Genomic DNA, 24,626 nt, shown 5'->3' on the forward strand with positions numbered 1-24,626 from the left:
CAGAGCAGGGAACCAGGAACATCCATTTTATTGACCATCTCGACAAACTCCAACGTAGGAAAAAATAAAAACCAGCTGGTGCAAAACTCTTCAAGGAGATACAGACTCTTGGAGTAAAACATCACCAGAGTCACCTGCTTGAGTAAGCAGAAGTGGAATGAAACCTTTGCATCACAGGCTACATGCACATACACCAAAGTAAAAATGCTCAGGCAGACGAGAATAAGGACAGCAGGCCTCAAAGAACACTTTTTAATTGCAAATTAGCAAAACAGGTCCCATTTTAGATGCAAGGCCTGAAATAATTAACACCTTCTTGTTTTTTAAATAACTAAGAAACTGGAAAGAATGCAGAAGCCATTAAAAAACTCATTTCCAATTTGGACAAGTTGGAGAGGAAAATTTGGTTCACATCTTTAGCAAAAGAGCTCAACACCAATGCCCCAAAATCTCCTTCATCCTCCCAGCCCATAAGAGAACCGACTTTGCCAAGGCTGTCCAAGGCAAGCTCATGGGAGGAGAGAGTCTGAGGCTGCTGGCAAGCCTCCCTGTGCCACCCTGTCCCTTTGGGAAGGCACCAGCAGGAGCCAAGGGCTGCCACACGAGGCTGTGGCTTTGCCGTGCGCTCTCTGGCAGGGTCGCTCCAGGAGAGCACTTGTGGTGCCCTGACAGAGTGCAGAGCACTGCCAAGTGCCAGCAGGAGCTGCCAGAGGAGCGGCTGCTCAACAGGAGTGACAGAGAGGCTGCAAGGGAGCAAGGCAGGAGGCTCTGAGTCTGGCAGAGCCCTCACAGGCAGCTCGAGTTCACCACCTCCGACCGACGCTGGAGCCTTGGTACCATGGCTCCCCACCAGCTACGGAAGGAGTCTCTCCAACAAAAATGAGGAAAAAAGAAAACACAGTCCCCCCACTGCCACCTCAGTTTGGAGTCCTTTTCTCCCTCAGCTGCTGCAGTACAGGAACCAAATGCTCCCCTGTGCTGCTGAAAGGACCTCTGAGGGCAGCAGACTGTAGGGTGCAGACATCAGCTCCCTGTGCAGGAAGGTTGGCATGGCACTTCCCAAGCCTGCTCACCAGAGAGGAAGTGGAGCACATCAGCAGGGAGGAAGGGAAGCAAAGGTCTCTGACGTGCCCCCCTCCTGTTTCCTCCCCCCTCACTGGCCCCAGCACCCACTGCACCCACAGGCCAGAGGGCTGTGCACGGGCCTTGCCTCTGGATCAAGCCTGCCCCAGAGGATGTGGCGGGAAAGGAGTGACATCGTCTTCCCTCCTGGTCCCACCTCACTGCCACAGCACCCCTCCATGCCTGCTGGGGATCCAGTTCCCTGCTCCCACTGGGCTGCTGGCCATGGAAGCAGGCTCATTCTGCACAGACACCAGTGGCCCAGTGCCTTTGGCTGAGTGGTTTGGGACACCTCTGTGCCCCTGTCCCTGGGGACTCAGAACACTGGGATCTTGTCCCTGCGCACCGTATCCAGGTCATCGTCCAGGGTCAGCAGGACCTGAGGAGGAAAGTGAAAGCCAGAGTCAGGTCTTGCTGGCCAGGGAGGTCTTCCTTTCAGATCTTCAGGCCCTGCCTTTTTGGGAGGTATTCACAAATCCATAAGTCATTGGTCACAGCAGCAGCCCCTCAGCTTCCCCACAACAGCTGTGTGACCCACAGCCCCAGAGGGAATTTGAGGCCAGAAGGCACTGGCAGAGAAATAAGACAAAGGAGAAAGCCTGATCCCACTGACAAGGAGCATCCCACTGTGAAGGATGTCAGGAGGTAGAGCCAAGCAGAGGAGTTGGGGCCCTTCTGTGGAGTTCTGGAACAGGCACAGCTCCATGTGGATAAAGAAGCAAGGTGAAAGGAGAGGGAGAGGCCATCCAGCAGAGTGGGAGGCTCAGCAGGACTCACCAGAAAGGAGAAGAACAAGGCAGCTGCGGAGAGGAAGTGCCAGACATCGTGGTCATCAAAGAATCCCAGCAGGATGCACGGCCGGTTCTTTTCCCGGGACTCTGCTGGAGTCTCCTAGGAGGGCAGGCAGAGGGTCAGGACCAGATATCCACCCCTACTGGACCCTTGCTGGCCACACCAGACCCTGTAGGGATCACCCTCTCTTAACCCAAGTAGGATCCTGGAAAAAGTTGCTGTGCTGGTCAGAAATGTGGCACAGGCAGTCCAGAAACAACACAATGTTATCCTTGGACTTCCAAGTGGATCTAGGACCACAACCCACATGCAAAGGGAACCCTCTGGTCTCCACCTCTGAGGTCCTGCATAGCACAAGCTGCACAGCCTCCACCAGACCACCCTGCAGCAAGCCCCTCATTTCCATGGAGATGGATGTGACATCCTGTTAAAAGGCACCCAGTCAGGATTTAATGGCTCCTAGGCCACCAAGAGCTCTAACAACCCCAGGCAGGTTGAGCTGGTTGACTCCAGGTGGCCATCTGCTCCAGGGATGTCTTCCATCCCTGGAGGATGGAAGGGTTAGGATTTCCCAGTTTTCCTTCCAGATCCCAAGCTCCTCCCTTGTCCCCTAGGAAGGACCAGTCACCTCCAGATCACCTGGTTATAAACAGCCTCTACACAGCTACAGTCATTTTTGGCTCAGCACAGCTTCCCATGCTTCTTTCACAGATTTGCTACATGAGTTGAACCCTTTCAGCTCCCCATCAGCAGCCCAAGACTCCTCTCCAGAGTTGTTTTTGTGCAAAACAAGCACCAGGAAGGAAAGATGATGAGAAAAAGATGGACAGAAGAACAGTAAAAGGGAAATTTACCTCCCAGCTGCTGAGGGTCTGGAAGAAGAAGTAGAGGGCAGCTGCCCACACCACTGCTGTGGCCATGATGCAGAACATGGGGATGGGCAGGAGCCTCTCAGAGCTGCGGAGCTGCAGACAGGGACACACCCTGAGTTCTGTCCAGGGCACAGAGCCATGCACAGGGCTCACACACCTGTACTACCTGCATCTGGGAAGGGCTGCCCACCCCACAAAGACACAGCCCAGCCACCCCTGAAATGGCTCCACACCATCCTCCCCAACACCCTGTCCCAGCCAGAGCCCCACAAAGGTCCCTCCACACCCCTCTGCAGCACCACAGGAACCCAAAGTGCAGCCAGAAAAAAGGCCCATCCCTTCCCCTTTGGAGCCAGGAGCCCCAGGGACAGCTACAGCTGCCTCCCATTACCTTCATGATGATGTAGAAGGCCAGATAGAGCAGCAGGTTACAGATGAAGATTCCCAGTATGTAGGAGGCAAAGTCTCTGGGCCGATACACCAGCCCAAAGATAGCACTGAGGGAGAGGACAGAGGGGACATCAGGCAGCTTCCTTCACTGGGGACTGGGTACATCCCCAAAGTGACAGCCACACACTGCTCTACTCCCCACCAGGACTGCAGGACACAGCACCAGTGCCACAGCTTCCCAATTCCCTGGGGGAAATGCACTGTTTGCCTCTGCTCCCAGCCAAGGAAATTTAGCCATGGTCAGCTGCTGAAGCAACTGGAGACCCCAGAGGACAGGCAAGAGCCTGGACTGCTTCCACCCCATGGCCAAACACATCTCCCTCAGTAGGATCTGGCCCTAGACCTGTACATCTGGTAGAAGGCATGTCCCTGAGAAGCAGCTTCAGTGAAAAGCAAGAGCCTGGGGCAATGACTTGAGGTCTCATCTGAGAGCTGATCCCTCCCATGCAGCTACTGCTCAGCCAGGCTCTGTGACTGTGTCTGCCAGGTCTCGTGCACCTTGGCCATGCCAGAGACCTCCCAGCTCTGTGGGAAGCACCACACAGCAGGACAGTACCTGCACAAGCTCCCTGAAACACGAGCCATGAGACACCCCCAGCTGAAATGCTCAGGGGATGCTCCATGTAGCTCTAGCGCTGCACTGCATCCCATGGATCTGCCAACCACCCTCAGATCAGCCTGCCTGCCAAAACATGTCAGGATTATTGCACAGACACTGCTGCATCTCCCCATCACTCCAGGCCAGCTGTGTCCCAGTACCAAATCCTGCTGTCCACAAGCACCAACACCCCAGTACTTACAAGGACCAGTTCACCAGGTTCCCAACAATGAGCAGCACCATCCTGTCCTGGAGAAAAGACACTGATGAGCATATAAAGTGAAAAGAGTATGCAAAAAGGCCTTTGCCTCAGAAATTCAGGAGAGCATTATGTGAGGATTTGGAGTTCAGTTCCTGCAAACACACATGCATCTGGCTCTGTGGGAGCTTTTATCAGATGGAAACTGCTCTGACCCTCAAAAATTTTAAGAAAGTGTGGCAAGGAGACTAAACATCTAAAAAAGGACAAGCTCAGCACTTAAGGGATCAGCCTCAGGAGGTTCTGTGAATCCTTTGACTGCTTCTACTGTTTTTCTAGCTAGATTCCTTCCCTCCCACTGTTTTAAAAAGAATTACTGCAGAGAGCAAGGACGTGCTTGAAAGAGGTGGCAGGGGAAGCTCTGGACAGCATCCTGCACATATTCAGGGAGCCTTTTTTTCCTTGCCATCTCACCATTAGCTGGAGAAGCACTGTAACAACAGGAGGCAGAAGGATTATATCTGTGGGGCATGTGCATTTATGCTTACAGCTGCTTTCCTGATGTAGCTGTTTCAGGCTGGCCAGGCTTACTTCATGCCTGAGTGGACCAAGTTTGCTTATTCAGAGATGGGAGAATAAATAAAAAATTAAGAAGGCTTATGGATAAAAACTCCATGTGGCTTCAAGCCCTAATTAGCACTCTTTGCTAAAGAGAAAGCAATCAGTGGGACACAAGGTAACAGCCACCTTTTCTTAACTTTTTGCTATTTGCCCTGAGGTGCTGCAGAAATGGCAATTGCTTTTGCTTAAGCCACAGACCCAAAATAGCTGCAGCCTGCCCCACAGAGGCTGCACTGCACAGAGCCTCCTACCTGCTCCTCTGAATAGATGCTCCCAGACAGCAAGTGCAAAGGCACATCCTGCCACACTTGTATCACCTTTGCTCTGACGTTTTATTCACCAAGGCTGAGATCAGGGGAGGCCTGGAGGCTGTTGGTAAACCACTCCAGCAGAGACCTACACTTACCCAACCATTTTGGGGGAAGGAGAACAAGGGGAGCAAGGACCATCACTTTTTCAAACAGCCCCCCCCCACTCTTTCCTCTGCACATTGCCTAAGGAAGTGAGGAACTGCAGAGAGGTGCTGGGATGAGAAGTCACCTACCATGTACATTGGCCGACTGCACTGCTGGATACAGTCCGTGTACAGCACCATCACTGCTCGTCGAAATATGCCCATGTCTGTCAAAGGAAAGGGTAGAAAGCCAGGACAGCCAGCACACTGAGCTCTAAAATGCCTATGAGGAAGAAGCTGACACCCACCAGCTGACAACAGACAGCCCAAGGTGTCAGCAGATTCATGTCCTGCCCTTTGGAAACACTCTGTGCTGAGCAGGAGGGCATCCAGCACAGGATGTAGATGGAAGTTGGCCAGAACAACAGGTTACAACAAAAGTAAATTTTAAAATCCTGTCTACACTAGCACTGCCCAGAAGTCACAGGGCCCTGCCTGTACGTGTAAAGAGGCTGGCTTGCAACCTCATATCTGGAAGAGAGGTGTGTGTATTAAGGGGAAAAGCTCCTTCCATGGAATAAGCTGCCAAAGCATGGAAACAGTAGAAAGAAGTCCCACAGGCTTTAGAGGGTCCTAGAGGGGCAGAGCACACTCAAGACACTCCTGCTCTCAAAATCATTGCAGAAGCTTCACTGCAGAGCCATCAGTGGCAGCGGTGATGGACCAACATGCATGAATACACATGTTCCCCTTTAGCCACAACACAGAGCTTGAAAAGGCTCCTGCACCAAGATCTGAGCTCTCCTGTGCTGGATCACTCCCCTCCTGCCAAGGAACAGGACTGGCAGCACTGCTGGCAAACTGGTTTCACTTCCCAAGAACTGACCCCAGATGGCACACGATCCTGCCTCCCCACATACATCCATGCAATCCCTGGCTGCTAAAGCTCAGCACCATCAGTCCAACAGGGAAAAAGGAAAGCTGTGGTTACCTGAGTCAGGGTCATCTGAGGCAGACAGGGACAGAAGAGGAAGAAGAAATAGGTTTAAGCAGAGCACAAGAGCCAGGCTCCCCAGCAGACCCTCTCCCCCGCATCCCATGACAGGGTGTACCACAGCACGAGGGAGAACTACAGCTCCTCAGAGCACACAGCTCCTGCTCATTCCCACTGGGAATCAGGAGCACAACGACTTCAGAGGCCAGGAAAGCATCAGATGGATGAGAGGACAGGGTAGCCCAGAAGAGGGGCCACAGGACTGTGCTGCACAGGCAGGGGAGGACAGGAGGCACCACACACGCGGCAGGAGATGGTTCAGTCACAGCACTCACCGATCTTGAAGCGTCCCATGTAGTAGATCTGGGTGCTGAGAGCCAGTGAGCCCAAAATGTGGATCAGTGAGAAAATAACCCAGAACCACATGTCATTTTTTCCAAACACCTGAAAAGCAAAAACAATTTAAAAGTAACCTGAGCCCTCTCTCAGCAGGACAATCCCTTTCCTGTGCTGTATCACCATGGGACATTAAACAACCTCACTGAACACAGAAAAAAACCCTAAATCTTCCAACCGGAAAACAGATTTATAAATTCAAAATTAAGTCCAGAGAAGCAAGATTAGCTCAGCATCCTGGAGAGGAGACCATTTTTGCTGAATGCCCCTTTAGACAAGGCTGGATGGACAGCAGCTGGCCCAGGGAGCAGAAATACAGGGCCAAGCAAGCTCTCTCTGCTGAGCTGGGCAGCAGCTCTCTGGCCAGGAGGTGGATTTTTACAAAGGCAGACAGGGAACCAACCATTACTTTAACAACGGTACTGAAGTAGACCAAAAAGGACAGAACTGCTCTGCAGGCAATTGCTCCTATGGTGCATTTTCATTTTATTTAAGGACTGGAAGTAACCTGCAAGCACAGGTTAATGCAACATTAAAATCCTAATTTTTCATTCATACAATAAGGAGTCCAGAAACTCTGATCTGCCATCAGGCTGTGACCACTTCCCTACCCTAGGGCAAAGTATTCTCCTGAAATTTTCACTTTGTGTGGGCAGAGATAAAAACCCACATACCAAAAAGCAAGCAGAAAAGCCACCTCTCCATGAATGGAACAAGGGAGACATGCTGCTTTCAAGCTCCACTGAACAGCTTCAAAGCATCCCACAAAAGAAGACAGAGCAATCCATAATGAAGTCTCAGTGTTTTGAACCTTGTCAAGATCTACCACACCTATCAAGAGATTCTTGGGAAGTCTCAAGGTCACCAGCTCCTCCTGCATGCCTTATCCCACAGACAGTCTTGTAAACAGAGACCTCTGCATTACGTGGTAGTGAGGAGCTCACAGCCCACTGGGATCTAGCTGCTAGCTCAGAGCAAGAATTCCATAGATTTTGCCTGGTTACTGATGGATGAAAATGAGTCCTTCAAAAGAAAGAAGCAGAGACCTCCAAGGAAAAGCACAGCTTGAGGATCCTGGTGAGCCCAGCTCAGAGCAAACAGGCAAAGTCTCATAGCTTCTGCTCCAGTGCCCTTCCATGGGCAGGTACTCCAGGAATTTGCCTGGGAGCCCCCCATATATCATCCTAACCCTGCTCCTCTCCAGAAATAAGAAAATCAACTGCAGTAGCTGTGACAAACAACATGGAGTATTCCAAAGGCGAGAAACAGGCACAAGCAACTAGGTATAAGATACCTGTCTTGAAGCCCAGCCAGCCTCACCCCTCTTTCCTCAAATATGGATCATGCCCCAGGAAGACCATCTGTGCACTTGGACATGAACATCTGGGTGCATGAATTTCTCCTCTTGAGAAGGATGGCATGTGGTGGCCAAAGCCCAAAACAAGAGCCCACCAAGAGGAAACTGTTCTGCTCTTCTCCTGCCTGAAATCTCAGGGGAAGGAAGGAGGAAAGCCCAGCAGAACTGAGAATTCAAATGCTGACAGCTGCTTAACACACTCTTATCCTACTCTGCTGCTTTCCCCAGTCATTTTCACACCTCAGCCATGTTTCCCAGCCATGCCACCTCCTTCCCACAGAAGCAGTGGAGTAAGAGGGAGCCCTACCACTCCAAGGACAGCCAGGGAGATCACCACAGCAAACGAGGCGTAGGCGGAGTAGGCGCTGGCATTGATGTCTGGGTGCCGGGTCTGGTAGAGCTTGAGCATGCACAGCCCTGCAATCATGTACATGAAGGAGGTGTCTGTGGAGGGACAACAGAAACAGTGTGAACACCTATTGCCAGTGGCTCAGAAAGCTGCTCCAAGGGCACACAAAGCATCAGGGATCTGTGCCTGCCAGCCTCGGGTTTGGCCCTGCTGCTCCACTACACTGTACAGCATTTTGTACTTTGCCACCTTGCAGCAGCACATCTTCCGTGCTCTGGGGCAACAAAAACTAAAGGGGATCAGAAAATAAGCGCCCACAGGGCATCACAACCTCCTGACTGAGCTTTGAAACAGGCAGGCTCCAGGGAGACTTGAAAGGGTGGAGAGATGGGAAACGTCAGCAACTCAGCAAGAGATAGAACATGGCAAATCCTAGCTCCAGCTCAAAAGGAGCAAGTAAACTCAGCTTACCAAACTGGAAATTGGAGTAATTAGGGCAGACGTGGTAACAGGCACTGAGGACCCCTTCCATCATCAGAGCAATGCCCATAGCATAGAAGAGACCAAAATGCTTTGGGATCCCATAGTCCTGGAAGAGAGCAGAGCTGTATAGTGAGTGCCCTCAGTGTCGTGATCACAGGCAAGCTTCCATTCTCCATCACTTCATCCCTCCTAACTCCCACACAAGTTCTCCAGTCACCAGTGCAGCACAGTGTCCTGGGTGCAACCACAGGCTCTGGATTTAGATACATGGCATAGCCAGGTGAATCCACAGGCAGCAAACCTAAGCTAAATCATGCTGGAAGCTCTCATCTGAAGACCTCGTGTCTTGGTACTGACATCATGAAAATCTCTGTCCTGTACCTCATGCCATGCTACATCCTGTCCAAAACAGAGAGGACTGACCAGAATTGCTCTTGTGGTCAGTAGGGTCTTAGAAGCTCTTGAGCAGAGCCCATCAGCCAATGTGAGAAGGTATTTTCATCACAATTTGGCCACGATTTCACCTGAAAACCACAAGCAGCAGCCCCTTACAACTCCTATTGCCTTTACTTGATACCAAGCCCATGAGAAGAGAGTTGTCTGTCTCCAGAAACCACCAGCACCTCTGCCCACAGGGCTTCAGGTTTCTCCATTCTCTCCCACGAGAGACTACAGAAGTTCTGGCTACAAGAATCTCTGCTTCAGAGACTGAGGCAGCCAAATTTCTCTGAGTTTTCATAAGCAGCTCTTGTGTAAGACAAATCAAACTTCACTATAAAGAGAAGCATCTTGGGACACTCCTGCCGTCCCAGTTCCTCCACAGCAAGAGCTGCAGGAAAATCCAGAGCCATGGGAATTCTCCCTCTATTAATCTCCTTGTCTTCACAGGCCCAGGCTGGATCACCACCACAGCAGCATGGTCATACTGCAAGCAGTAAAGCACTGGGGTGTGCAGGAACACAAGCATCCCACCTAGACACTTCTGCACAGGAGGAAAAAAAAGAGGAGGATTCAACCCTCCAGTGAGGAAGACAAGTGGAAACCCATTGTGTATCACTCTGCTTTTTGAGTTGACTCCATGTTCCCTGTCTCCACTCAGCCCCAGTGCCTCCTACCAGGGTGTAGATATCCTTCATCTCCATGGCCCGGCGGTGGAGGATGTCCCTGCGCAACACGATGAGGAGGAACAGAAAGCCCAGCATCATGTGGCCCACGTTGCTGAGGATGTTGTTGAAGGCACTGCAGGAAAGAAGAAGGTTTAAGACAAAGACAGCACAGCAGCAGGAAGCTGAACCCTGGGTTGTGATAAGCTGAATCCATTCTTCTCCCCCCTCTACCACCTTCCACCTCAGCAGCTGCCGAACTGCAATCTAACACTCCTGATGACAATTTTAATTTGAATCGTTCACCTGTCCCAGTTCATTTAACGCTTCTGAGAGATTCCCAACTCTGGGCTTTCTTTGCACTCACACATTAATTTAGAGAAATGCTACACTGGAAGGACTGATCTGAACTTCGCAGAGCTGCTGCTCCTTGTATAAAAGTGTCCAACAGAGCACAGGAGCACCTCGTTGCTGTGCCAAGGATTTGTAAGGGGCACCCAGGTGCCACAAGTTCTAGGGTGAGTGTGTCTCACTGCAACAGAGCAGCACTGCTGAGCAAAACACAAAGACCAGAGTCTTAAACTCCAGTGGTCTTATCAACACTGCTACTGTGAGCCTGGCAAGCATAAAATCCTGACCTGGGCACAGCACAAACACTCAGGAGGCATGCGACAAATATGCAGTGAGGAAAAGGCTCACTCACCTCAGCACCCCAAGGGGATGAGCACACAGGAAGTTGTAATAGCAGATGTCCTGATTGCCAGTCACATTCACCACCTGGACAGAGAGCAGGTGGGAGGCCTGCCATTAGCAAATCCTCCCTGCTCTGGGGGGTTTGCCCCATGCAAACACGACAAACTAAGGTGTACCAGGACACAGCCTAGCTCTAGAGCCAGCACAGGGAGTACTGACATGTGCAAGCAAAGCTTTTAGGGTGGGACAAGATGTTGTCAAGGGCCACAGATCTGATAACAGTCTTCAGAGGAAACATTGTGCGCTCTCAACCCCCCCACTAATACACCTGCTTGCAGATATCTGCATAACAGCAGGATAGCAAAGGTTGGCAGAAGGCAGGAGAAATCACAGCAAACACTACTTGCTTTCAGCTGTCTCTTAGAGATAACATCAAATTCCTCCTGTCTCTAAAATGAAACAGGACCCAAATGAGACATCAGTTGATCAGGAAAACAGCAGCACTCCCACTTCCCAAGCAGAAACAGCGTAAGTGCAAGCCCAATGAGCCAAGCTCACTGTAACATCAACACAGTGCAGCAAGAGCAGCTAAGGTAAACACAGAGCAGAACTCCTGGGTGAGCCCAGTTCCACTGTGACCATCACCCTTGCCCAACACAACCCCAGGGCAAGTTTAAAGCAAGAGGGGGCAGCCATGGGGCCAAACGCACCGTCTGGTAGGTGATGACCAGCTGGATGACCGGCAGGGCATAGAACACCGCGATGGTGATGATGTTCCTGCAGAGGGAAGACAGCCCTGCACTTACACACACACCAAAACCAGGGGGGCACACCCTGAAGAAAGGCCCACAGTGCTCGTGGAGGAATGTGCACACCTCACTGCTCTGGGGTTACAATCTCATTGAGAGCCCCTGAAGCAGAGGAGCACACAGGAGGCAAACCAGAGGCAAATGCGAAGGGCACAGGAAAAGCCAGGATGTTGGCCACAAGCTCACGTGTCTGAGTGCCAGTTTCTCCCCCTTCCCATTGCTTCAGTGCACTGGTTGTTATCATGCTTAAAAGCAAATGATGCAAAACAGAATCCACTTCCAGGATCATGTGTGCACTGGTCCACAAATATCCTTACTTGAGGTATGTGGGATCTGCAGTTACTGATTGGAACAGGGTCAGAATGGGCAACAGGGTAGTTCAGAAGTGGTTCAGAAGAAAGGCATGTGGACAGACTCCACAACCAGAGACTCTGGGTTCAGAGTTTGGGTCTTACCAGTTTGCTTTCTCCTTACCAGAAATAGATTTTGTATTTTTTGCTGACAATTCTTCGGTCTTTCCTGGACAAATCTGAGAGATAGAGGAACACCTAAAACATTATCAGGTGGGGAAAGAGGGAAGAAAACACAAAAGAACAAATGTAGATTACAGATGCCAGTAGGAGATCTTGACATATTTGCAGCTTGGTGGTATTTGAACTGGTTTTACACAGTGAACTCACTGTGTCCCCTTGATTCTATGGGGGTGAGTTCTGCAAAATCCTCTGACCTCCAGGAATGGCTCCAACCACACAGAGCAGTGCAGGATGACAAAAGGAGGAGTTTGAGAACTGGTGCTTTAAAGCCCCTCTGTACATCCACACAGTAGTCACATTACTGTTGCAGATTATTTTCTCACCATCTTCACACCTCCTTGAACTTTTCTGGGCATTTTCCTCCTTTCTCAATAGTCCCCAATACATTTTGATTTTCCATATTAAAGCACTCACTTCACCAGCACTCTTATCACAGTGGGAAAACTCCAATGACTGAAAAAATACTAAGAAGCACACTCAGCTGTACTGGATGAAATCCACTGTGAAAGGGAACAGGACTTTTGAGATTTCACTGATGTGACCAGTCCTGGTCATGGCCCAGAGGTGCCCATGGGTGAGCACCAGCCGTACCTTAGTGCGGATGATGTTCTTGTCACTCTCAATCTCCGGCATGGTGTCGAAGTCGCTCTCCTCCTCCACGGAGCTGTCAGTGTCCGAGCCAGCCGGGGCCCTGCGCCCGGGAGGACAGCTGCCGGGCACCGCTGGAGCTGGACTCGTCTGGGCCACAGCAGGGAGAAGGAGACACACAGGGTAAATGCTAAATGCCTCTGTGCAAGAATCCAGCTGTCCCAGATGCTTTGATGCTTTGACAAGTTGATGGGGTCAGTTCAGGGAAAAAAATTTTTCCATGATTGTCACAGACATATTTATGAAAAATCCTTTTGTTAGGATTTTTTCTCCTGAGAAGCTGAGAGGCCTCAGGAACGAAATGTAAACAATAATTATCTGCTGCTGTGGAATGCAACAGGTGCATCTTTGATTGGTCTCATGTGGTTATTTCTAATTAATGGCCAATCACAGTCCAGCTGTCTCGGACTCTCTGGTCAGTCACAAGATTTTATTATCCTTCCATTCCTTGCCTTTCCTTGCAAGCCTTCTGATGAAATCCTTTCTTCTATTCTTTTAGTATAGTTTTAATATAACATTTTCTTTTAATATAATCTATCATAAAATAATAAATCAGCCTTCTGAAACATGGAGTCAAGATTCTCATCTCTTCCCTCATCCTGGGACCCCTGTGAACATCCACCACATTTGGTGACCCCGAGTGAAGAAAAATTCCACATTGGGTGAACCCTGAGTGAGGAACATTGCCACACATGATCCCAAACCTTCCAGAAGTTTTAGGTGCTCAACTAAGAGCAGTTTGAAGGACCATTATCTTCCCCTCTCTGCAGCATTTTAGTTTTTACTCTGCTTTTATTCTATTACTTTTCATCTCTTAACATTTTCTATTCTCTACTAGCCCAGGCTCTGAAATCTGGAATTCTGGGAGAAGACAAATACCTCTGCAGAAAGAAGCAGACTGTTAGGGGTCAAAACCACACTCAGCTAGTTAACCTTCAGATTTTATGTAAGCTTTATATATATCTAAGCTTTTCTTAAAATACTGTAGAACAGAAGACAAAGAAGAAAGTCGATTTTTCAAAGCAAGCAGAGTACCAGCTTTATTCCCATTGCCTCCCTGGTACTGGTCACATAAAAGTTAGCAGGACCTGCCTGCACTTCCCACAGGCTGGGCAACTCCCAGCTCACTGCCCACATGGACATGGGCAGAACACAGGTTTCTGCCTCACTTCCCAAATGCTTTTAAAAGATTTCTTTGGAAAAAGGGGAAGGAGGGGTAAAGTGGTCATTGAGCCCTCAAGAAGGTTCCTTCTCCTCTGCCTCCAGGGCATGATTCACCTGTTGGCAGCATGACATTATTTCTTCCCTAGTGAAACCCCTGGGGCCAAGAAACTCTGATTGTGTCTTGCTTTATGGCACACAACCCTTCAGCCTCCCAGGGACAAGCATGCTTTGGTTTAAAAGCAGGCTGTGAGCTAATAACAGCCTCCTAGAAGCTTGCTTGAGAGGGACCTTTTTCAGTCACTAATAAATGTCCTGTCTGAAGCAGCAGTGTCACTCACAGCTCTCAGGTGACTGTAGCTTTGTCTAAGACACATTTCCAATGAAATGTGTCTCTTAGGGCACCTCTTTCAAATTTGCCACTTTTACTATGCAGATGCTTTTCCCTAAAGTGCAACCTGATCCTCACTAACTGCAATTTGGTAGTTTGGATTTTGTTTTGTTTTTTAACAGTTGCAAGATGCTCCTTAAGTTAAACGACCCTAAAAGTGCCTTCCTCCACCCCAGGGAGAAGCCTCCCTGTGCCCCAATTCTGGAATATACTGTACCAATAGCACCGTAGCTGCTTCCCTCAGGAGTGCTGGCTGAGATGGGGTGTGAAGAAGTCATCATCCCAGATCCTGCAATGAAACAGACCCAGGAGGGACTGTTAGTTTCATGTCAGTGCTTCAAAACATCTCTGAGGTGAACACAAACAGCTTGAAGAGCTGGAGGGGCTTGGGAAAAGGAACATTTCTCTAAAGAGATGGCAGCCTCCCTCTAGGGCATACTGTGCAAAAGGGAAACCCTTGTTTTGCAGTGTGAAGGAAACCCATTTCCTTCAGCCTCCCCACACAGGGTGCCAGTGAGACTGGCAGCAGGAGCCCCCTCCAGCACCCTGTACAGATCACACTGTGGGGATGCAAAACTTGGTAGAATTTAGAGCAAGTCTCATGATGTTCTTAACAGCCTTCTGAATTTCTAGTTCTTCTCTTTCCCCATCTCATGCAACTCTTCAAATCTCTTCAAATCCTGCTGCCTTCAGCTATCTCTGGAAGAGTCACAGACTTTGGCAGGACAGCTGCTACATAATTTTAACCAATCAAGGAGAAAGAAAAAAATGCTTTATGCAAAAAGTGGTAATGATCTCGTGCTGATGACAAGAAAGGCAAGCCTTTGAGGGCTAGGAACATCCTGCCTCCTGCACACATACATGAAGCAAGGAGGAGTGCTCTCCTGCCTCCACATTCCCTCTTTTTGCTTCCAGCGGTGGAGCTCAGAGCTGACCTACATGGCAGGAAACAAAGCCAGCTGAATCCCTTCACTGAGAGGTCAGTCACAAAAGGGAGGGAAGCAAGGCAGCAGGAACAGGACCATGTTTTCCAGTAGTGACAAACAGTGAGACAGGTTAAGTTGCTTTAAAGCTTCATCCCTGCAACAATCTCATGTGGTCAGTCAGCAGCACAGCAATGCAGAACATGGCACAGTATTTAAAGCCTTACTGCAGCCTGGCAATGGCCTGGCTTCCCAAGCTGCATCTCTGGCTTCCCAGTACCTGACTGGTCTCAAACTGACAGGCAGAGAGTGCTCTTTCCAACTGGAAATTCTGGGCATTTCTGTAACACCTTGCATAGGTTTTTATACCCTTTTCATCAGCCACAAACATAGAGAGATCTAAAACTTGTCCCTGACTGACCCCAGGTCAGTCATACACCCATCCATCCAAATGATATTTGATATTTCAAGTCCCAATTACTGCTTTTCTTTGGCATGTCTGCTATGCTTGTTGGGCTGGGGGCTAAGACTTGGTCTCAAATTTTGGCTCCTTTAGGCTCCTGCCCCATCCCTCTATCAGAGAAAACAAACAGCTCAGAGGAGCATCAGAAGGGAACATGGCATGGACTGAGCACCAGAGGGAGGGCTGTGGCACACTGCAGCCCCCAGATGACAGCCCTTGAGCCCCGAGCTGAGATTGGCAGGATGTTGTAGGCTGAGGCACGAGCAAGATGCAGCTTCTACTCATCACCTCCAATCCAATCTCCCTCTCTCATGGAAGCTTCTCCTGTGGCTTTAGAAGTCATTTGGAAATCCAGATCACTGGGAAGAGGGCAAAAGCATTTCCCTGTGTTCACAGCAGCAAGGCACTAGCACAATTCCTAGGCCTGTCTGTCCTGTTCCATGAGGATACTCCCTCCCATTTTAGACCTGGCTTTATTCTCTCAAGTGACCTGTCAACCTTCTCTCCCAAGTTACCAAAGATTTAAATCTGGACAAAGCAGGCAAGCCAAGGAGAAAAGGCACTCTGCCCTGTCTCTAACAGCCACTTTGGACCCAGCTTACCCACTAATTTCCATCCCACTTCCCACTGGGAGAGTGAGTCAGCAAAGTAAATGTACCACACCAGGCGTGGTTCCTCCAGCTATTGCCTCCACCAAACAGTGAGGATGTGGAAGGGAAGGCGTGCCATGGGATTAAAAAAAAAAAAAAAAAAGTGAACCACAGAGGCCAGATATAAGATGGCAGGACATTCCAAGACCAACGGCAAAGACACATTGCTAAGCACTTCCATCCAGTTCCTTGGTGGGGAAAAGGAAAAGGGAGCAATGAAGAAGGCAAGATCCAGGGGTACTTGGGAGGTAAAGAAATTCCAAAGGGTGGGAAGGGGATTAAAAAAAAAAAACAAACAGAGAAAGCCAGTGTGTCCACTGATCTGGAAGACAGGGAAGCTCTTAATTACCATTTTATAAGCATCAGTCAGACACACCCTGAAGAGACAATAGATGAAGAAACAGCGTGGGTAGGACCTGATTCCCCCCCAGAGGAAAGGACATGACTGCAACATTCAGTGCCAGGTATGTGAAAGTGGCAATGCATTACAAGGGAGAGGACAGGTCACAGAAGCAGTAGGTGCCTCTGGGAGGAAAGCTGTAAACTGTGAAGGAACTGTGCTCCTCTCTCCCTCCACAGGGATGCTGTTCAGCAGTCCTCCCTGCTCAGCTACCCAGTTCTCTACTCTCCAGGTCCCTACTAAGTCCAGCATCTGTGCCCTGCAGCTTTTTGGGAACTTTCCAAACACCAGAATTTAACTTCCACCTCTCAGCAGGGCAGTTTAGAAGGCAACTTCTAAACACTCCCTGGAACTTCTGGTCTCACCTGGCTGAGACTGTGCCTCGTTGTCTTAGACAGTGACTCCTTGTCAGCACCCTGGAGCTCTTCCACAGCCTTGGACAGGTCCCTTCAGCTTACTCAAACTCCCCAATACACAGGCCTTTTCCATTGCTCCAGTGCCCTAAAACCTGCTCTTGTTTTACAGCAGGATCCATCCCAAATGATATAAAATTAGATTATATTTATGGACACTTTTACAGCTCCCTGTACATGCTGTGAAAAAAATCCCTTTCACATGTACTCCAAATACAGGGATACATGTGGATCTTAGTGGCTGACAAAACAAGTCTAAGAATTCAAATGTCCCCAGGTCCTCAGCAGAAATATTGAGCCAATTAATGCCAGTCAGAGTGAAGTTCCACTGCTGATCCTTTAAACATAGCTCAGTTATACTACCATGCTTATCAGATGGGATGCAGCAGATCAAAGAGACTGAAAATGCTCACATCAAAAAAGGAATAACATCAAGAACCTCTCAATGCTGCCAAGACTATGTCCTCCCTTCCTCCAGGAGAGACGTACAAATGACCTCAGCACCAACGCTTTGAACTACTCTGCAGGCACTAAATATTTAATCAAAATGAAAAGACTCCCAGTGCCTCACCAGAAAGCAAGAATTCCCAGTGCCCCCCATCCACATGACAAAAACTTCCATCTTTCACTGGCAGCTTCTTAGATGCAGCTCTGTTTTTATACGGCAGAAGGCTGCAGCTTGTGGAAATGTGGGTGCAGCACAAAGTAAACTGAATCCAATGCCAACACAAATATCATATACACCACTACCTAACTCTGTTAGTCATTCATTCAGCTGGCTGTCTGCAACATCCAGTGAAAAACAATTTAACATTAAATTCAATTAAAAGACCCCATGCTTAAATCAGGCAGAGGAATTCTTAAAGCATAAGAGCTGACATACTCAAAAGTGCCTTGTTTAAATATCAGCAGACCTGGCATCAGGAACATCAGCCTGTAGCCAGGTCCAGGCAAGGCTTGGCCTTCCTCCACCCCTTTAAAGGCAGCTCCTAGGGACAGGAGTCAGGACCAGGTTCAGGGCAGCTGGCTTCAAAGGACTCTCTTGTGAGGGCAGAGAGGAAGCTCTAACTTCTTTCCTCAGCACCAGAGACTGTGTGAACTACCAGGGAAGACAGCTCCAGGACAGAAGGTACTGGACTGACAGCCTGTGCTGCTCACTCAAAGCTGTCACACGGCAGAGAAGAGACCTTACCATGCTCAGAGCTCAATCTCCCAGCTGAAGCCTTCCTCTGAACCCTGCAAAGCAACAGACAGCACTCATGAGACAGCCAACAAATCTCAGCACCTGCCAGCCATGGCAGGATTATCTAGGACACCAACAGGTAAATATGGCACAAGCTCTAAAAAAACAAATAAAACCAACAAAAATAAGCACAAAAGAAACAAACACGCACAACAAAAAAAAAGAAAAATACTGTTTGGACTTGACACAACTCAGCCATGACTGCTTGCTGTTTGTCTCTCTAACTTCTAAAGCAACAGAGGGCTTTTTCACTCCCTCAGCTATTCACCTGAGGCAGGACAACCATTTCCATGACTTATCCCATCCTACACTGCTCAGTATGTTGGGAGAGACCCTCACACCATCTTTCCAAACCCATCTTCCCTGCTCAGGGGAACAAGCACGTATGAATCTACTGAAGTGGCAGCAGGATTAAGAGGCACTTACTAGCACAATGCTTAAGAAGCCCCTATCACCTCTGTCAATGCAGATGTCAAGCAGAAAGAAGATGGTAAAAAAAAACCCAAACAAACTAACAAAAGAAACCCCTACCAACATATTCCCACAACACAGAAAAACACCAGCAAATAAGAGCACACACTTAAGTAACTTCATTGAATTGCTCCAATGAAATGTGTTTTCATTGATGTGTCTTGAAGTTAAGTCATGCCCATGCAGACATTCTTCTCAACACAAGCCCAGACACCAAAGCCTGGGGCAGGGGAGGCAGGTAAGGAAGGAAACCAGCATTCTTGGGACTCCAAGGCCCAATTTGTGTCACTGCCACTTATTCCAGCTCTCAGTGCAGCATGGTCTCATACTCCATATCCCAGACTGGTCCCTTCACAATTCCCACCTGCTGCCCAGTGTCCTTACATAAGAAAACACAGGGTTGGGGCACTACAAGATTGGGAGGGCAGACCCCTAGATTTTCATCCTTCCCATGGTCCCCATAGCAGAGGAAGAAGTATTTTCTGCCTGATGCTCAGTAGGAGCCCACGGAGCAGTCATGGACTTCTTCAGCTGCTCTGCTTAGATGCTTGCCACCCCACTCATCCCAAATTTTCTGTAGGGTGTGGTGTCCCTGATGACAAGAAACAGAAAGGCCGCTCTTTTATAGCCCCTTGACTCACCTAATGTAATGCACAAAAGCAACAACCACTGAGCCCAGGTAAAAGGAGAGGAAACTCAGGAAGCTGAAGAACATGGCCTGGACATAAACAGACTCTGAGGAAAGAGAAGGGATCAGTCAGCTCACAGAGCAGGAACAGCACCTCTCAGGGCCAGCACTCTTCCCAATACCACCTTATAAAAATGCCCAGCCCCAAACAGCCCTTCCAAACCCATTTGCTTTCTTCAAAAGGAATTGACAGAACCTGTTTAGCATGACCTGTCCCCATTTCTTCATCCCCAGTGCTAGCTGGTGTGCCACACAGCCCTTCCTGGAAGGGAGCAGGCTCCAGGTGGTTTTGTCTCCTTTGCTGGTGCTGTCTGCACCATTCCTTCAGAGGCTGCTGGCCCAGTCATACCCCTGTATTCAGAAGTGCCAAGTTCCCCTGCAAAGTTGCACTGCTCTGCCCAAAGACACTGACTTTTAATGGAGGGCACAATTGTCACTTGAAGGTTCTTTGTCCGCTGCAGGTTCCAGGTACGGTTGACATTCCCTGTGAGGTGCAGCATACAGAAAATATAAAAACAATCAACATTAATGATTTCTGGCACTGATCTTGGTTCTCTGAACTTGCAAAAACAACAGGGTCTGGCTTTTCACTAAAATGTGGCGTGGTTTTGCTTTAAAATGTTCTCTGATCTATCAATATACGCCTTTCCCAAATGTTTCCCCCTTCCTCCTTGTCCACAAACTTTTTTTCAGACCAGAAATCCCTGCTTGAGCCTTCCATATATTGCTTAATTCTGGCTGTCTTAATCCCAAAGGCATCTCAACTCCTATTCATTTAATCCCCAAAGGAGAGGTTCTCTCATTACAGGTAGTGGGAGGCCATTTTTGCCTTTGGCCAAATCTCTGTGAGTAAAACACTTCCGTGCAGGATGCCACTCCAGGAACTCGCTCTGTTTCTGCAGGGCTTAGCACACCTGGCCAGTACAGCTCTGCTGACAGCATTAGGATGAGAAAATGACACTCCAAAGGACACAGTTCTTTTTTTGTGGGAAAACTGGGGCAGAAAGGTGGCAGGGGAGTAGTAAAAAGCTGTTTAGGGAGCCCAATATATCTGTTGGTTGCAGTCTTGCTTCTCCTACAGGGAGGAAGCTTTGAGGCTTTGAGAATAGGAATGTTCCCACTCCAGTTACAGCCACTGCATGAGTGGTGGAGACTTTGCTTTTACCACTGCCCAGCAAGTGGACAGTGTTTTCTGGTTGGAAAAGACACTAGAACAAGTCTTTTGTAAAACTGTTTTCCCAGAATTACCAATTTTTCCTGTTCCCCCAAGTTCAGAGCTGTCACAGATCCCAAGATAGCAGTTGGAGAAGATGCTCTCTGCAGGAACTGAGACTCCATGGAGCCAGGAGGATAATACAGCAGCAGGGAGCAGAGGTGAGAACCAAACAAAAGGCTGTAAGCAGCATTGCCAGTGTCTCCCAAGGCCCCAGTGGTGCTGCTGAAAAGCACATAACCCCAGCATGCCAGGCACTGTACTAGCCAGCCACCTCCTGCCACGTCAAGACTTTTAACCTGCCCAGCAATATCAAATTGATACTTCACTGTTCCTCACAACTACCTGGATAAGACAGACCTACATAAGCACCTGGTGGCATCCCACAGGAAGGTCCCAAAAGACACCCACTGCTCCATTACTCAGATGCAGCAATCAAATCCACCTCCCAGAACAACTCACCATGAATTGAAGAAGGCACAGAACCCCCACAGGCATAATCCTCTGGCTTGATGACGAACACAACGAAGAACTGCTCACCTGGGAAATCTTTTCTCTGCACAGAAGGATGGAAGAAGACAGAAAATCCATGAGACGCAAAGCCTCTCCTCTCCAACAGGCCAGAGATCAGGTTTTAATTGCTACACAGGCAACAGAAAACACTGGGACACAAGTCAGCATCTCACCTGCACTGTTATGGCTGCCTGCTTTGTCATAGACTGATAAACTCCATTGAACTCCACATTATGGTCCAGATCATACACTGGGCACTAAAACAGACAAATCAGGGTTAAACCAGGGACAACATCCAAACCATTTTCAAAGGAAGCCAGCTGGAAAACACAGCACAGAACAGCAAAAAAAAGGCCCCAGTTGGGTTATCCAAGGGAATAGAACCTCTTGCATCTCTCTCTGCTCCCATACTGCAGCCCCCTGCATTATTCAGGGAGATAGGAAAAGAGAGTAAGTATGGGGCCATTTCCCAGCTGCAAGCAACAGCCAACCTCCATGACAGGGAATACCCCAGGAAAGGGGGTGAAATATACACAAAGGAGCAAAACTCAAGGAAGAAAGGCACTGTGTGTCTGAAAATCTGAAGTTCCCCAAGCTCCCTTGAGCCCAGGGAGAGTCAAGGGAACAGCACTGTTCTCTCCCTGAGCCACCAACATTCCACTCAACACCCTCCATGGAGAGACAGACCCACATCTCAGAGGAGCAGCGAACCTCACAAGGGAGACATAAAGTCCCTCTGTGGAATGTGTTCCCTATGGATAGGCTAGAAAGGAACAGCTTGTTCACCTATTTACAACAAAAGTCTCTGTATGAGCTGCTTGAACTCAGCATCTCTCTCTTGGCCTCCTTCCCACAGAATTTTCATTCCTCTTTCAGGGGCTCCCTTCACCACCACCACCAGGGCAAAACCCTGCCTTGGGCTTTTCCCTCTGCAGGGCCCAGACCCCTCAGAACTGGACACAGCTCCAGCAGGCAGCTCCTCACCCTTCTCTGCTCAGACTTACCACAATATCCTGCACAGAGACAACTGAGCATGGGTAGGCTGCATCAGACACCACATTGATAATGACTGAATCGACATCCTGAGGAAATTTGTACAGAAAATACTGTGGAGAAAGCAGAGTACAAGAGACATGATCCAGAAAACACCCTTGGCAGTATCTTCAACAGTTTCCTAAGCTACCTGAACAGCCCTAGATGGGCTTTGGGGTTGGATGTGGATGGCTTTCATAAAAAATCAGATTCCAAATATTAGGACCTTATGCTACAGAAGAGCAGATTAAATATATACAGGCAACTGTCCCCCTTGCACAGTATGCTATTAGACACAAACATCCTCAATGTGCAAAATACAGCATTGATTCCTTCACATTTTTTCCACCTGATGAAGCTAAAGTGACTTCATCTTACACCCCATTCCATTCTACATTGATATGAGCAATTTCCAGATGTTTCCATACTGCTGGCTGTACTTTTATATAAGGAAAACATCATGGAGCTTTCTCAAATGGGTTGCCTCAAAGGCAGACCATGAACAGTATTAGGTCAAATGGCTAAAACTCTGTCAAGAGTTTAACAAATAAGTGACTGATATTAGCTGAGGGATTTGGGGTTGGTTGTTTGCTCTGATGGCAAAGCATAATGGGGGTTTCTCTTTGCACTTCAGCTTTGAAAACAATTCAGCTGTAACTCTAAAAAAATTTGTGAGACACTAATACCTGGCAATATTCCTACTTTTCCTGTGGGGGGAAGGCATGGCATCTCCTTCATTGAGCAGGCCCACAGGACAGTTTGTGGGGTTAGAAAAAGCTGTTTTTTTCAGATCTGGGCAAAAGATGTCCCAGACAATATCATTATTTGTATATTTGTTCAGTAAAAAGTTTGATGCACTGCTGGAGGAGTGGGGCTCCTGTGCCTGCCCCAGCAGGACGCCTGTTGCAAGGGCTCCCATCATCCCACTTGGAGGCCAGACCCTGATAGGCTCCAAACCACAGCTACCCCAAGGGGCTGATGGGCACCTCACACCCTCAAAGGGACACAGGCTGAGGAGTGCCACCAGCCACCTTCCTCCCTTCCATATGGTCACCAGGCAGCCATTGCTGCCACACTGGGAGCTACCACCACCCCTGCTCCAAAACCATCACCTGAGACATTCCCAATTGTAGAGCTCCCTTTCTGGCATATAAACTTTAGTGCTGAGCAAGCACTAAAGCACACCAGCTGTTTCCTGTTTCTCTTCCCCCATGCCAATCCCAGCCCCAAAGTGGGAGGGCAGGGAAAAGCAGGAAATCACCCAAGCCTTTTCCAAGTTGCCCATTTCTACTAAAGCATTTAGTCCCAGCCCCCCTCCCAAGCAGGGTCCCTTCCCCGCTGAAGGAGTGCTGGCTCCAACCACAAGTCCCTACAAAGAGCAAACTCACCAAGCCAGTTTCCTTAGCAGAGCACGTTTTGTCTGCACCAAGAAAGGACAAGGGCAGACTGAGCTTCTTGGTTTCCCAGGGGCACTTTTCCCCCTTGGAAAGTTTTAGGGGCATGAGGGTCACCTTTTAGTCCATGAGGACTCTTCTATAATTTCCTCTAAGCCATGCTTGCACCAAGGTACAGAATTAACACAAGGGCATGGAGGCCAGCAGTTCCCTGCTGCACACACTGCAAGTGTTAAAAACATGTCCAGCCAACACTTCTCACCTATACAAGCATATCCAATTTCTGCTTCTGCCCTCAGGCACAAGCTGGGCTCCAGACAACATCTCCTTCAGTTGTTAGGTCTTTTCACAACACCAATCTAGATTTTAAATAATCTTTATTTTCTTCCCCTTATAGACTGCTTAATACTTTGATTTACAAAAACCTCAGCATTATACCAATTAAGAAGCAGTCTTCTGCTCCATACACCTGGTTATTAATTAAAAGTCATAAATCTCATATTATTAATTGTAACAAAAAAATCAGACCACAGTCACAAAGTTAATTTCATATCCTAAACATTCTATATTCAAATCACAAAATCCTAAGTAATGAGTGCTTACAAAAATCACCATCATTCCCTATGCTTCCATAGTATAAAACACTGCATGAATCTGTAAACCAGATTAAGACATTTGTCAGCAAAAAGGATTAGCTGGGATGCCTGGTAATACAAAACCTAAAATTAAATGGTGTTATTAACAGTGAAAGCAACAACAAAAACAGAGTCCCAGAAGCCTGGGTAAATCACACACCCTCCTAGCTCTACAAGTTCCTATAGCTCTATAGTTACTGCCAACAGCATTTTCATTCAAGAGGGGATTTGTATCTGCAGGGCTCTAAGCAAAGCTGTTCAGCTGGAGGTGCTGCTTATATGTGCCTCCTTCTGAACTAACAGACATATTAATGCCTTAAGTTTTAGCTTTCATATTTTCTAGATTCTGTACTGTATTAGTATGTAACTCTGAACTTCATATAGAAAGATCAAAGATCACATCAACCACTTGGATGTGGTAAGATATACAAGCAATCTACACAGGATTCCTCCTTACCTGGGGCTGGGAAGGGCTGGCAGTGAAGTTAAAGGCTTTGTTGGTCCTAGAAAAGAAATGCCAGAATGCTGAAGTCTAAAACTTTTAGAGCTGGAACACACCCAAAGTACCCTGAGATTAAACAATTTTTTTTTTTTTTCCCTAGGAAGGAAAAATAAGGGAAGAG

The 24,626-nt window shown here is 48.5% G+C and overlaps 1 protein-coding gene across 1 annotated transcript in view; it reads right to left on the bottom strand.

Moving 5' to 3' along the window:
• Positions 1-238: 238 nt before the first annotated feature.
• Positions 239-24,626, bottom strand: part of SIDT1 (SID1 transmembrane family member 1) — a 39,688-nt gene continuing 15,300 nt past the window's right edge. Inside the window, 23 exon segments of the mRNA XM_030956320.1 lie at positions 239-1,501; positions 1,900-2,013; positions 2,769-2,879; positions 3,178-3,283; positions 4,037-4,083; positions 5,199-5,275; positions 6,378-6,486; positions 8,103-8,239; positions 8,616-8,733; positions 9,743-9,866; positions 10,434-10,507; positions 11,134-11,200; positions 11,707-11,780; positions 12,357-12,453; positions 12,455-12,503; positions 14,183-14,254; positions 18,007-18,050; positions 19,170-19,263; positions 19,629-19,700; positions 20,892-20,985; positions 21,116-21,199; positions 21,947-22,048; positions 24,461-24,506. Coding sequence (XP_030812180.1) covers positions 1,439-1,501; positions 1,900-2,013; positions 2,769-2,879; positions 3,178-3,283; positions 4,037-4,083; positions 5,199-5,275; positions 6,378-6,486; positions 8,103-8,239; positions 8,616-8,733; positions 9,743-9,866; positions 10,434-10,507; positions 11,134-11,200; positions 11,707-11,780; positions 12,357-12,453; positions 12,455-12,503; positions 14,183-14,254; positions 18,007-18,050; positions 19,170-19,263; positions 19,629-19,700; positions 20,892-20,985; positions 21,116-21,199; positions 21,947-22,048; positions 24,461-24,506 — 1,975 coding nt within the window. The 3' untranslated portion in view covers positions 239-1,438.

This window comes from Camarhynchus parvulus, chromosome 1 (assembly GCF_901933205.1).
Source record: "Camarhynchus parvulus chromosome 1, STF_HiC, whole genome shotgun sequence".
In the NCBI taxonomy this organism is placed as follows: Eukaryota; Metazoa; Chordata; class Aves; order Passeriformes; family Thraupidae; genus Camarhynchus; species Camarhynchus parvulus.